The sequence below is a fragment of the Epinephelus lanceolatus genome, chromosome 15 (assembly GCF_041903045.1).
Source record: "Epinephelus lanceolatus isolate andai-2023 chromosome 15, ASM4190304v1, whole genome shotgun sequence".
In the NCBI taxonomy this organism is placed as follows: domain Eukaryota; kingdom Metazoa; phylum Chordata; class Actinopteri; order Perciformes; family Serranidae; genus Epinephelus; species Epinephelus lanceolatus.
In genome coordinates, this window is record NC_135748.1 from 13,441,209 (window position 1) to 13,455,980 (window position 14,772).

Sequence of the window (14,772 nt, forward strand, 5' to 3'; positions counted from 1 at the left end):
CAAAATCCAGTGGAAAAATTCAATCGACTATTTGACGATGCAATCAGGCTGATGCTAACCTCCAGGTCGGCCTAAAAAGACAAAATCATCATCCCTGCAGCACGCTATATATTCCTAATGTGGCAGCAATTTATAAACACACCATCTGGAGGCTAAATATTTATTGGTGAATATATATGTGTGTATATACATATATATATATATACATATATATATATATATGTATCATCTGGAAACAAGCTGAGAAAACCAGTTGAAAGTTATGATGTGGGGGTCTGTAAACCATTAAATATTTTTTGAACACATATAGACTTTCTATGAAAAAGAATATAAAATCAGTTTACATGTAAATAAACCATATTATAGTTATATTTTTCACATTTTCATCTTGCATTTGTGTGTATAGTAAAAATAAGCCATCGTGCCTAACAATGTCCCATAGCTGATCTAAAATCACTCACACCATGGCCTCACCTGGCTTACTCCTTATTTCTACAATCTAGAACTGTTTTATAGTAATATTTCAAGCCATTATGACTAAGTATGTGTGCATTCTTATATGGGTGTGGGTTATTTTCTTGTATTTTGGGTTCCTGGCAGCTTTATACTACTGCATTTGTGCTGATAGAGAGATAACATGCATGTGGTGAAGGACAGTTCAAAAGTTGCTAAACAAAGACAACAAAATGAAAGCACAGAGAGTCTGCAAAAAGGGAGCCAAAATCTACATAAACTAATGAGGATTAACAACAGAGTTGACATTTGAAACTGAACAATAGTCTGATATGCTATATACTGTATGTGAAATGGTGGAATTTTGCTGAAAACCCAAAATATTGAGTGTGTTGGAGGAACATTCCCATTATTGAAGGAAACAGTTTGCTGGCTCTTTAAACTAAGCCATTTCTTATATTTGATAGTTACACCCTTCATTAGCTACCGCTGCTATTTAGTCGGAGGTAGAAGTGTTTGTGGAGTTTGTGTCTAGTTTGGTATCAATTAAAAAGAGCCTTAAATACAGACAGGACAGGAGGACAGTGATTGATGTGACTGAGAGAAATAACAGATACCATGACTTGACCAAGAAGGCTCCTTCTCCATGGCAACTCTGCCTGGATGCAAATTGTGCAGCTGCTTGTTATCTTTCAAACAAATCAACGCAAAGCCATGCAAACAGGTTGTCCCAGTGTTCACAGGTTGTCTTATGTTTGGGTAGGTCTGTAGCAAAGGCTGTGACGTGACTGGATGGGCTGATTTTGATTACAGGCTGACGTTGATGGATACAGTGAATGTCAGGAGTCTGGGGCAGTGGCATGAAACTCCATTGCTGTCTGATGGGATGGAATTTATACTGATGTAGTGACATGGTGATACATTTAGTGCAGAACTGTTTGTTAACTTCTTTTAGGCCACTCAAAATCTAAATTGTAAATCGGCCAGTCCTATGCTAATATCTTACTATATAATGACGAAAACTCTGTCTGTGTGTCTGTTCCACGTTTTTCTCCTCACTGACCTGGTCAATCCATGTGAAATTTGGCACAGTGGTAGAGGGTCATGGGAGGATGTGAATGAAGCAATATTACATCAATTGGCCAAAGGGGGGCACTATAGCAACCGAATGAAATTGCAAAATTTGAATGGGCATATCTCATGCCCCGTATGTCGTAGAGACATGAAGCTTTGCACAGAGATGCCTCTCCTCATGAGGAATAAATTTGCCCCAAGAAACCATAACTTCCGGTTATGTAGATTTTGAAAAACACTTCAAATCGATCTCTTCCTAGGAAGTTTGACTGATCTGCATGAAACTCGGTGAACATAATCTAGGGACCAATATCTAAAGTTCCCTCTTGGCAAAAGTTGGAAAACTTACTAAAACTGAGCTTCTATAAGGCAATGAATATTGCGGAGGGCGTGGCTCATCACATAAAGGTGTATAACATCTCAAGGGTTTCACCGATCACCACGCAACTTTGTAGGCATATGACCACACATAATCTGAGGGGACCCCTCCATTATTGACCCCATCAAACAAAATGGGGGCGCTAGAGAACTAATTTCTTATCTAGGCCTAACCACCATATCGATTTTTACTAAACTTGGTAGATATGTAGAACAGGGTGCGTCAAGGTGACTGGAGAAATTTAACTCTAATTGGCAACTGGGTGGCGCTATAACAACAGAAAAATGCTTGAAAATGGCTTAAATGTGACCGATCGCTGTGGCTCCCCCTGTGGCCCAGTGTTGTTGTTTTTCTAATCTTTGGTATGACTAAAGGCCCGTTTCCACCGCAGGAACTTTGGGGTAATTTTACGGGGCCGGGGCCTTTGGTGCGTGTCTCCACCGCAGGAACCACCCTTGAAGGACAGAGTTCTGGAACTTTTACAGGGGCTAAACAAGTCCCTGCCTCGGAATAGGTACTCAGAACGGCCCCGAAAAACTCCTGGGTGGGGCTTGGGGTTTACTTGGTGCTGACTGGATATACTCAAGGCGGGATGTGACGTCAACAGAAAGCGACAAAATAACCGGCATTTTTAAAACTCAGCAGACGTCTTCTCCTCTCGTTCATAGCTTCCACTGCCACGTAAATGAAGAGACGAGCCAGAAACCCAGCAACCACCTCAGCTCCTTCCATGATGATAATCGTCTTTCTTATGTCTGCTTTCTTCTTCTTACTTCTGCTTATTCTTCTTTGCTGTTGTTCTTCTTTGTTTGTTTCTTTGCCGCATTGCCCCGGTCAAAATGGTTGTGCAACGATTACGTCACATCCAGAGCCTGGTAACTTCACAGGAACCTTCCTCCTACTCCACCCTCTCAGTGGAGACACGGCGGTTGAGAGGGTCAAGGGAGAGGATGTTCCTGTAAAGTTCCTGCCCCCCAAATGGTACCAGGAACTTCTTCAGTAGAAACGGACCTTAAGTCATGGTATGGTATGCTGCACTCAGTGGGTATGGATAGTTTCATTTAATGTTAAGTGAGTGATATTATCTACACTGAGCCACCAGATTAAATGTTGCCATAATTGACTGTGTGATGATCATTCAGCTCAATACAAAATGATCAATACTCCATGCAAAGAAATGTTTGTAATTTGAATTTAAAATACTGCATCTTAAGGAAGCTCTGCACAGACTGGAGACCTGCCTACTGCCCAGTGCATGCTGGGATGGGCTCCACCTCCCTGTGTGCCTGAATAGCAGTGAGCACAGATGAATATTAAGGACCATTAGTAAAAACACTGCATAAAAATTGATTCTGCACATATAATTTGCTTGTATCACCACATGTACTGTGCAATAGGCCACTTGCAAATATAGGCTCATATTTCAGGGAGCCCTTAGAGCCACAGTCATCTCCGCAATACAGCCTTTGGAATATAACAAGGGTGGATTAGTATTGGTAGTATGTGGAATGAATTTGACTACTAATGGACTTAGAATAATAACTAATGATGCAACCAAATATTGTGGTTGGCTTTATACCTGTCATGGCTAACATGTGTAAAGACTCCCTTAAAAGAATAATTCACACTCAAAATCACTATTCACCTCCACGATGAATGGAGGATCCAAAAAAGGTGGATATTCTTCAAGGATTGAGGTAATCAGGGTCCACAATTGAGCAAAACTATATCAAAACATCCATTTACAAACTCTCACATAACTCATCCAAATCTCATTTATATATGCTCAATACTTCCCCAACACATGCATCTTTGCTATTATGTTACGATACAAAACACGCACTGACTGTGCTTGAGCATGGGCGTATTGCACGTGCTTGCCAAGCTAATTGTATGTGCGTAAGACTATTTGTACTGCTGTGTTTTAAAAAGTAATGTTTTTGAATACTTCAGTTCATGAGGAATGCTCGCCGTTTTTGGATTATTCGTTCACTGTGAAGGCATGGGAGAAAAGGTGATGCTGTGAATGACTGGTGTACAAATGGTCATTTAGCTGGTGAAGTATTCTTTTAAAGGTAAACTTATGGCTCTATGTCCCTATATTTTTGTGTGTAAGTAATTAATGGAAACAACTCTATTTATTATTATTATTATTTATTTATTTTTTAACAAATTTTTAAATTCCCCCAATACTAAGTGAGAGCGCTGCAGCTGGTAGCTGCCAAATAGGCAAAAGCTTACCATCAATGTACCTTTAGTGGATAAAAACTGACTGGTTACTGGTTGCACTGCAGCCTGTTTCATGCTCCAGGCTGCATCACTCTCATTTGATGCTGGACCAATAAAAAAATTGGTTGTTCCCATTAGTCACTTAGACACAAAAACTTGGAGAAAATAGGGTCCAGGCTGAAAAATGCATCAGATTCCCATTAGAGAGGTCATTTCCAGGGTCATTTCCAGTTGAATTTCATGCAAAATTTGCCAAAGTAACCCCATACTACAACTGCCATTTGCAAGAGACTTACTGTAAAGGAAGAGCTGTAAGAAAGAGATTTAGCATTAGTGATGAATAAAGAAAACACCAACTTTGGCTAGCAGAATGTTCACAGAAATGTAAAGCTCCTGCTGGGTTTAAAATCACGTGGCAGATAAAGGCAGATGGGCTGCTATGTGGGACTAAACAACTCATACTATGTGTTTGTCAGTGTCAAGTACACTGGCCAAGTAACTCATAAAAGGCTGCAAAGCACTACAGTAATAAGAATTGTGGCATCTTGCACTATTTTGGTCCATGGCATTTTGTGTAAATTTATTTTTCAATTGATATTTGTGCAGATCCTTTTTTACAGAATATCAGAAACAATCAGGAAAACTATTGCAAATATACTACATACCTCTATTTACATTTTACCCAACATGTGTTACACTGTTGTTCAAAGTACATATAAAATGAAACCAGACACAAATATGAAATGTACGCATGTGGAAACTTCCTGTGACCATTTAAAATAGTCATGATTCATTTCTTCTTTAAACACATTACTGGAGCCGACGGGTTTCCTGTTGTCCGCTCCTTCCTCTGATATCTTGAGACAACATTTGTTCAGATCAAATGGCCGGCACAGGCTGTGATTTATACTGCTGCCCATTATATGACTGGCGTGCTTTCCGGGAGGCCAGCAAGTGTGTGTAAAAATCAGACAGGATGTGTGTTTGGCAGGGGGATCTTTTTATGAGAAATGTTTTGGACTCAGTTGAGATTTCTCCACACATTGTCATTCATGTCTAATTTACGTTTTCAGGACAGATGTGGCAGTCACACAAGCAGTCAGATGACGATAACTTCAGGCCTTCATCAGAACTTCATGTTATTATTGAGGCTGGTCTGAAATACATAAAAAATACAAGGCAGATTAGACATCAAGTTGGAAGTGTTTGAGAAATAAGCCATCTAGAAATTTGACAAGACAAAGAGCTTTTCTTGATCCTAAAAATTAAAAACTAAAACTAAAAAAAATATTCTCAGAGTAACAATCCCTGAATCAAACATCCCCTAAGTATGACTTCAATTACAATAACAGCCTACACTCTGAAATCTGGCTGTCTCTTTTATTGCCAGGTTCCCTACACTTCCCAGCATGCACTAGTGACTTAAAAGCTGTTTTGATGGGAGGGATAGCACCATACAGGGGTTACCAAACAACCAAGGAGAGGGGCTTTCCTGTCAAAACACAGTCGCTATGCCAAGGTAAAGAGGCATGAAATGAGTCCTCCTTGCCTGAAGTGGGGAAAGAAAAGAAAGAAAGACTTAAGAGGGCAAATGTGCTCCTCAGCCCGACTGTTTTTCTGTCTGCTGTCTCCGCTCATTTGGCCAGCGCTCCGTCTGTTCACATGACCTCAGTCATTCTGCATATCTGGTGGCAAGCCACAAGACAGCCAAGTCCACTTTTCTGTCTGCCAAAGTAAGCAGCTGCACAAGGGTCAAAGGAGAGGGGAGAGTGTAACAGAGAGAGGAACTACGTAAGAGCAAAAGATGAGTCGCTGTGGAGCTAGAAAACGTGAGGCTGCAAAGGGGGTGAGGGTGTTTGTGTGAAATTATGGGATCCTGACCAAAATAGACATTCCCTACTCATCACGCACTGCTGCCAGAAAAAGCAAAACTGAATCTGAAATCACTCTCAGCTTGTAAGTGGTCGCTCATCAAGTGTAAAATGTTACAGGTAGTTTCTAATATGGATCATATACTATAGAATGTGGTGTATGTTAATTAAAAACAACTCTAATAAGCTTGAAGCAATACATTGATGGTGAAGTGTTGTAAGGTATCACACCACCAGAGGGCAGCGTTGAATGCAAAATGCATATTGTGTGAAAGCTTACATCATTTCTTGCTGTGTGTGTCTGTGTGTTTGTACTTTTAAATGCTATATAGTGAGGACCAAAAAACGTATTTTAGCAACAGAGTGAGGACATTTTTGCCAAGTGAGGACATTTTGGCCGGTCCTCACTTTTTCAAAGGTCTGTTTGAGAGTTAAGACTTGGTTTTAGGGTTCAGGTTAGAATTAGTGTTTAGGTTAGGGTAAGGGTAAGAGTTGGGGCTAGGCATTTAGTTGGGATGGTTAAGGATATGGTAAGGGGGTAAGAAATGCATTATGTCAATGAGGGTCTTAACAAAGTTAAAAGTACAAGAATGTGTGTGTGTGTGTGTGTGCCTAAGTTTGCTACCTTGGGAAACACGTTCAGACTTAAGACCAGTTAATTGGGGACAGCTTGAGCAACTGAGTACAAAAGTTTTGTTAATGTTAGGGTTAAGTTAAGGTTAGGGTAAGTGTTAGGATATCCAAGTTATGTCCCCAAAAGTGAAGTAGATGTATGTGTGTCAAGTATAGTCAGTGTTTATTTTTATAGCACCATATCATAACAAAACTTATCTCAGGAAACTTTCCTCATAGAGCAGGTCTAGGCTGTACTCTTTTCATTTACAGAGATGCAACGAATCAAATGAATTAAAGAAGAAACTTTCTTTTAACAGGCAGAAACCTCAAGCAGAACCAAGACTCTACGTTGTGCAGCCATCAACCCCTGTGTGAGTGTTACCTGCTCTGTTGAGGAGTTTTTGCCTGGCTCTGATAAAGGCCAGGATGTCCGCATCAGTCTGCTGGTCTCCAGTCAGGGGTATTGACGAGGATGAGAGGTTGGTGTTGGAAAGGGCCCTGAAATGTACATACAGTACGTGCAATGTAGTTCGATAATATCAGCACAAGTTCTTCACAGTTTCTGTAACACAAATCAGGACTTTATATTGCTCTCACTTTATATATGTTTGTGTTAGGGGGGCATAAACTCAAAAGCCCCTCACCATTCTGTACACCTCCTTGGTTAAATGTATCAACCGTTCAAAAGCTTTAAGGAAACAAGTTAAAAACCTTAACAGGTAACAGCTCCTCATATCACAGAGCCTCTGTATGAAACAATAGCATCTCTGTACTATGAGTGGTTGCTGGAGAGATGAACAAAAGCATATATGTTATGCACTGAGTGTTTTACTGTGGTTGTAAAACGGTAGTTCCAGCAGCAGCGTTCGAGCGAGACCCCAGCTCTTTGATTTGTTAATAGAGTTTGGAGACATTACTTCACAAAGAAATAAAAAAGTTATGGCTGCATTCATAAGTGGAGAGAAAACAACGTACAGCTATAAAATGTACAGGGCTAGGCTGTATGTACAGATTTAAGAGCTACTGTAAACATGTGGAATACGCTACTGTTTGCCTTTGTGCATAGACGTGAAAGCAGTGTACACACAGTGGTGAAAATACACAATTCACTTATTGTTTATCATTATGTACAATTATTTTTATGGTCTTGGGTCAATCAAAAAGGCAATATTGTGACGGTTAAAAATTAGACATCAGAGGCCCCAGTTATTTCAGAATAATAACTTCACAGAGATTTACTTAGAATGTCATATGACCTGAATTTTGGTTTTAAAGGGCTACAAATTTAATGTATGTGCCATAATTTCATGAAAAAAACATATGTGTTGTTTTCCAAGCTATCCATTCATTTCCAACATGCCAAGCCCTCCATGTACCTCCACTCAGATGAAGGAGTGAAGTCAGTCACCCTCCCATCCAGGGACTTATCATGGCGTGCTGGGACAGCTGTCATGGGAGGTACGCTTTTGGGGATGAAGCTCCTGAAATGTAATAATTACAATTTTATGATGATGAGGGCAAAGTGTGACAGGCAGTTTAATCCAATAGTACTTTATAGTTAACAAATAAGAGATTGAGTGAAGCTAGGCTGACCTGAGCTCTTGAACAAGAGCAGTGGAACAGTCTGGATTTGGGTCTGGGTCTGCTGGGGAGTTTCTCACAGCGCTGCTCAGACCTGGTGCGCTGTATCACAGGTAAGGAGAGCATTTCATTTATACTGTTACAACATAATCCCACAGATTATCTGTATACTGATCCATAGGTGCATTCATTGAATCTACAGTAGGTATTTACAGTACCTACCTTTTTGTTTGTCAGTATTATCACATACATGTCTTAACCACAAGAGGGAGCAACAATGCAAAGTAGTTTGCACTCTAACATTTCATGCACAGGGTTTCTGCTGGTTTGTCAAATTAAATTTAAGATGTGTAAGATCTTTTTTAATTCCACTTAGAATGCAATTTAATACCTGTTTCCCAATCACACTGGTCAAAGAAGGAAAGTATGATGGAAACCAGTAGGGACGATTTTGGCCTGAAGACTTCCCAGCAGCATATAACAATGATTACTGCTGATATAATTAATTAATCAATCAATCAATCAATCAATTTTATTTATAAAGCCCAATATCACAAATCACAATTTGCCTCACAGGGCTTTACAGCATACGACATCCCTCTGTCCTTAAGACCCTCACAGCGGATAAGGAAAAACTCCCCAAAAAAACCCCTTTAACGGGGAAAAAAAACGGTAGAAACCTCAGGAAGAGCAACTGAGGAGGGATCCCTCTTCCAGGACGGACAGACGTGCAATAGATGTCGTACAGAACAGATCAGCATAATAAATTAACAGTAATCCGCATGACACAATGAGACATTACATTAATTACATTAATAAAACCTGGAACCAGATAAATGGAAGACAATGGATAAACAAATTAAAAGTTACTAATAATTGACAGTTAATCAACATTTCACAAGTATAAGACAATGAGCTCCCTGTAGTGACCGGTTTACTACACATCTGACAGAGCTGACTGAAACCCAACGGTGCCGGAAGCGGGGGGGCCAGGGGGCCATTGGCCCCCCCACTTTTACCCTCCTGCCACATTATTTTTAAGCCGAATCAAAGGTCCCTATATTACATTACTTACGGTAAAAAAGACTTTCACTCTTCACTTCCACTCATACCGTAGGTAAAATACAGAGAGGGGCCATAGCGAGAAAGATACAGCCTCCAGCAGGCACTCAATTGTGCGCACCTGTTACTGCCTCACCAGCCTGGTATAGCCTCGAGCATAGAGTAGACTCTCAGCCGTCTGGCTCTATCGAACAGCACCTAGCACTAATCCCCACTAACCCTGGCACCGTATTGTAAGAACTCCCCAGTTATAAAAAATAGAAATAAATCAAAAAGCGAGCCAAATTGTAGGCCTATCTGGTTCGCAATCAAACATTTCTAGCGCTGGTGTGTTTTATTTTTTTCTCAATGCCCCTCCGCGGCTCTGTAGTACACAAACATAAAACAAAAAATAAAGAATCTGAATTTAAACTCAATTTGTCTGACTTACATTTATCTCTTTCATATCATGAATGCATAGATCTATGCTTTTGATGTGATATGCAGCCTGCCTGTCTACATAGGCTACAGAGGTCCTGGACCTGCTGCGCAAAGATGTGGTGTGGCGTTTTGATCAGGAGGGACTCCACGTAGCTGCAGGGCGAGAGCAGGCACTTCTTGAGGCGGCTCAGGGGAAACGAGAGCGGCTAAGAGAGCTTAGATCAGGCCCAAAAAATCCAGCCCGACCCGGCCCGAAACCGTGCACGTTATGTCCGGGACGGGATTTAAATTATGACAGGATTTTAATAATGATTTAAACCCGTCATTTTTCAATAAGTTGGCTGTTATAATTAAGAGTATTAAACCATAATTCTTGTTACTTGAATGACAGAAATAGGATATTTATGAATGGGGCAACACGGAAGCATGATTATGTAATAAAACAGGTGTTTATTTTAGGATCCAGGTGGTGAAGGGCTGTGCGCGCACAACGTTCCAACAGGGGACAGCCCTCCATTCCAAAACACCGCCGTTCCGAACCAGCCCCACTCTGAAATTGATTTTCAATCAAGTTTGAGAATTGTATTGCGGAGTTTTGCACAGCGGCGACCGGATCTTTGCCCTCAAACCACAAAAAAATGTGATGGCACAACAGTCTCCTTCAGTACATTATTCTATGCTTTCTTTTGATTTTCACATTGGCTAGTCATCCTCTTTAATTTGTCTTCTGATTAAATCGGAACCGTTGAAACAAGTTGTAGGAAGCCTCTGCAAGTAATTGGTTGCTGGCAGACACTCTGTGCTGCAATAAAATGGTTAATCAGCAGTGTCGTGCACTGTAGAGCCGATGCGCTGCTGGTTCTGCCGGCCTGAATGGAATATAATGTCTATAGCCTTACTGTTGTGTACAGCCTTATAGACTGAGCTGAGCAGTGATGCGCGGGTTGACCCGTAACCCACGGGACCAGCAAATGGACCTTCGGGTCGGGCAGCAGTGATCGTCTGTTAAATCGGTCTGTAAATGATAGTTTGACATTATTATTATAATCATAAGGCTATTATTGTCACGGCAACTGAAGGTACTGATGCGTTGAGCAGGTGACAGTCCGCGGTCGTTTTCAAAACACACGTGTCACGCACTCCAAAAGAAACTTGTTGAAACTTTAAACAATAATTAATTGTACAAAACGGGGGAAACAAACGTTGACAAAAACGGTTCCTCGTACTTGTACTCGTCTTCCTCCGCTTATCCAGGTCCGGGTTGCGGGGGCAGCAGCCTCAGCAAAGAAGCCCAGACAGTCCTCTCCCCAGCCACCTCCGTCAGCTCTTCCGAGGGAACCCCCGGGCGTTCCCAGGCCAGCCGGGCGATGTAATCCCTCCAGCGTGTCCTGGGGCGGCCCCGAGGTCTCCTCCCGGTTGGACATGCCCGAAACACCTCCCAAGGGAGGCGTCCGGGAGGCATCCTTACCAGATGCCTGAACCACCTCAACTGGCTCAACTCCACCTAGCAGCGGCTCTACTCCAAGTCCCTCCCGGATGTCCGAGCTCCTTACCCTATCTCTAAGGCTGAGCCCAGCCACCCTGCAGAGGAAACTCATTTCGGCCGCTTGTACTCACGATCTCGTTCTTTCGGTCACTACCCAGAGCTCGTGACCATAGGTGAGGGTTGGAACGTAGATCGACCGGTAAATCGAGAGCTTCGCTTTCTGGCTAAGCTCCCTTTTCACCACAACGGACCGGGTTAAGCGCCCGCATCACTGCTGACGCCGCCCCAATCCGCCTGTCAATCTCCTGCTCCATTCTACCCTCACTCGTGAACAAGATCCCGAGATACTTAAACTCCTACACCTGAGGCAGGACCTCCCCCCCGACCTGGAGCGGGCAATCCACCCTTTTCCGGCTGAGGACCATGGCCTCAGACTTGGAGGTGCTGATTCTCATCCCAGCCACTTCACACTTGGCTGCGAACTGTCCCAGCGAGAGCTGGAGGTCACTGTTCGATGGAGCTAGGAGGACCACGTCATCCGCAAAGAGCAGGGACGAAATCCTCCCGTCACCGAACCTGACACCCTCCACCACTCGGCTGTGCCTAGAAATTCTGTCCATGAAACTTATGAACAGAACCGGTGACAAAGGGTAGCCCTGGCGGAGTCCAACCTTCACTGGGAACAGGTCCAACTTACTGCCAGCCACGCGAACCAGACTCGTGCTCCTTCAGTACAGGGACTGGATGGCCCTTAGCAGAGGGCCACCAACCCCATACTCCCGGAGCACCCTCCACAGGATGCCCCTGGGGACACGGTCGTAAGCCTTCTCCAAATTCACAAAACACATGTGGACTGGTTGGGCGAACTCCCATGCCCCCTCCAACATCCTGGCGAGGGTAAAGAGCTGGTCCACGCTTCTGCGTCCGGGACGAAAACCACATTGCTCCTCCTCAATCCGAGGTTCGACTATCGACCGGACCCTCTTCTCCAGCACCCTGGCGTAGACCTTACCGGGTAGGCTGAGGAGTGTGATACCTACCAGCCCTACAACATCCAGAGCCTTGAGGTATCCAGGGCGAATCTCGTCCACCCCCGGGGCTCCGCCGCCGCGTAGTTCCTTCACTACCTTGGTGGCTTCTGCCCCAGAAATTGGACGACCCGCCCCCGAGACCCCCGGCTCCGTTTCCTCACTGGAATACGTGTTGGTGGGATTGAGGAGCTCCTCAAAGTATTCCTTCCACCGCCCGACAAAGTCCCCAGTTGACGTCAGCAGCTCCCCGCCCCCACTGTAAACAATGTGAGCAAGTTGCCGCCTTCCCCCCCTGAGGCGCCGGACGGTTTGCCAGAACCTCTTTGGAGCCGATCGATAGTCTTTCTCCATGGCCTCACCGAACTCCTCCCACGCCCGAGTTTTTGCCTCCGCGACTGCCGCTGCTGCGCCCCGCTTGGCCCGCCGGTACCCGTCAGCTGCTTCTGGAGACCCACAGACCAACCATGCCCTGTAGGCCTCCTTCTTCAGCCTGACGGCTCCCCTCATCTCTGGTGTCCACCAGCGGGTTCGGGGGTTACCGCCGCGACTGGCCCCAGCGGCCTTGCGGCCACAGCTCGCAACAGCCGCCTCGACAATGGTAGAGCGGAACAAGGCCCATTCGGACTCAATGTCCCCCTCTGCCCTCGGGACGCGGTCGAAGCTCTCCTGGAGGTGGGAGTTGAAGATCATCTTGACAGGTTCTCCCGCCAGGCATTCCCAGCATACCCTCACTGCTCGTTTGGGCCTGCCAGGTCTGCGCAGCATCCTCCCCTGCCGCCCGATCCAATTCACCACCAGGTGGTGATCAGTTGACAGCTCTGCTCCTCTCTTCACCCGAGTGTCCAGAACATATGGTCGCAGGTCAAATGATACGACTACAAAGTCAATCATTGACCTGCGACCTAGGCTGTCCTGGTGCCACGTGCACCGATGGACATCCTTATGCTCGAACATGGTGTTAGTTATGGCCAAACTGCGACCCGCACAGAAGTCCAATAACTGCACACCACTCGGGTTCAGATCGGGCAGGCCGTTCCTCCCAATCACGCCCCTCCAGGTCCTGCTGTCATTGTCCATGTGAGCGTTGAAGTCCCCCAGCAGAACAATGGAGTCCCCGGTCGGGGCACTGTCCAGCACCCGTCACAGGGACTCCAAAAAGGGCGGGTACTCTGAACTGCTGTTCGGCGCATAAGCACAGACAACAGTCAGGACCCGTTCCCCGACCCGAAGGCGCAGGGATGCAACCCTTTCGTCCACTGGGGTGAACCCCAACGTACAGGCTGAGAGTCTGGGGGGTATCAGAAAGCCCACCCCGGCCCTCCGCCTCTCACCCGGAGCAACTCCAGCAAAGGAGAGAGTCCAACCCCTCTCAAGGACTTGGGTTCCAGAGCCGGAACTATGTGTCGAGATGAGGCCGACTATATCTAGCCGGTAGCGCTCAACCTCTTCCACAAGCTCCAGCTCCTTCCCCGCCAGAGAGGTAACATTCCATGTCCCAAGAGCCAACTTCCGTAGCCGAGGATCGGACCGCCAAGGCCCCCGCCTTGGTCTGCTGCCCAATCCATACTGCACCAAACCCTTCTGGATTCCTCTGCAGGTGGTGGGCCTGCAGGGGGACGAGCCCATGTAGCCGGTTCGGGCTGGGCCCGGCCGGACCCCATGGGCGAAGGCCCGGTCACCAGGTGCTTGCCCATGGGCCCCAGCCCCAGGCCTGGCTCCAGGGCGGGGCCCCAGTAACCCTCCGGGCCGGGTACGCCAACTCTTGTTATTTTCCATTATGAAGGGTCTTTTGAACCGTTCTTCGTCTGACCCTTCGCCCAGAACCAATCTGCCATGGGAAACCCTACCAGGGGAAATGCCCCAGTCAGCACAGCTCTCAGGGTCATTAGGGCACTCAAACTCCTCCATCACGATAAGGTGACGGTTGAAAGGTGAGGAGAAAAAAAAAAAAAAAAAGGTTCCATAATTCATATTAAATTCAAAAGATAACGAAAAAACAGCTAGGCCTATATAAAATATGTAAAAAATTTCATAACGAATACCTAGCCATAGAAACGAATATTCGAATATCCAAATATTTGGGCACAACCCTATCCATAAAGTGTTCAGGTTTCATGCAAACACTGTTAAGAAATAAACTGTTTGCTTTTTTCCTCCCAAGATAAAGTTCGTGATTAAATACATTATCTGACTCTTTGTCTTTCTTCACCATCTTTTTAATGAGAGAGGACAAGCGTGTAACTTGCTGCAAGATACTGCTGCTTTCACTAAAACACACTGTTGCCGCTGTTGCGTAAGCTCACACTCAACTCAGGCTGTACTTCAATCCCTGATCACTACGCACCTGTAACTAGTCCCTATTATTAACTGGACATTACACAGGTAGCCACGCCCACACGGTGACAAGCCCCAGACGCACAGCACTTTTTGGCTCCCCCACTTCTGAAATGAATCCAGCGCGCCTGCTGAAACCCCAAAGAAAAGGATTTAACATTCAACTGTTAGTTTACAAGTTAGTAACATTTTGTGACAGTCCACAATGAGACACAAACACATTTGTAACTAACCACA

At 44.8% G+C, this 14,772-nt stretch overlaps 1 protein-coding gene across 1 annotated transcript in view; it reads right to left on the reverse strand.

Annotated features, from left to right (window-relative positions):
* Positions 1-4,699: 4,699 nt before the first annotated feature.
* The window catches only part of kif6 (kinesin family member 6), a 93,283-nt gene continuing 83,210 nt past the window's right edge, over positions 4,700-14,772 (reverse strand). The window contains exons 20-23 of the mRNA XM_033642343.2: positions 8,215-8,304; positions 7,998-8,102; positions 7,004-7,119; positions 4,700-5,291 (exon numbers count right to left, since the gene is read on the reverse strand). Coding sequence (XP_033498234.2) covers positions 5,278-5,291; positions 7,004-7,119; positions 7,998-8,102; positions 8,215-8,304 — 325 coding nt within the window. The 3' untranslated portion in view covers positions 4,700-5,277. The remainder of the gene's footprint in view (positions 5,292-7,003; positions 7,120-7,997; positions 8,103-8,214; positions 8,305-14,772) is intronic.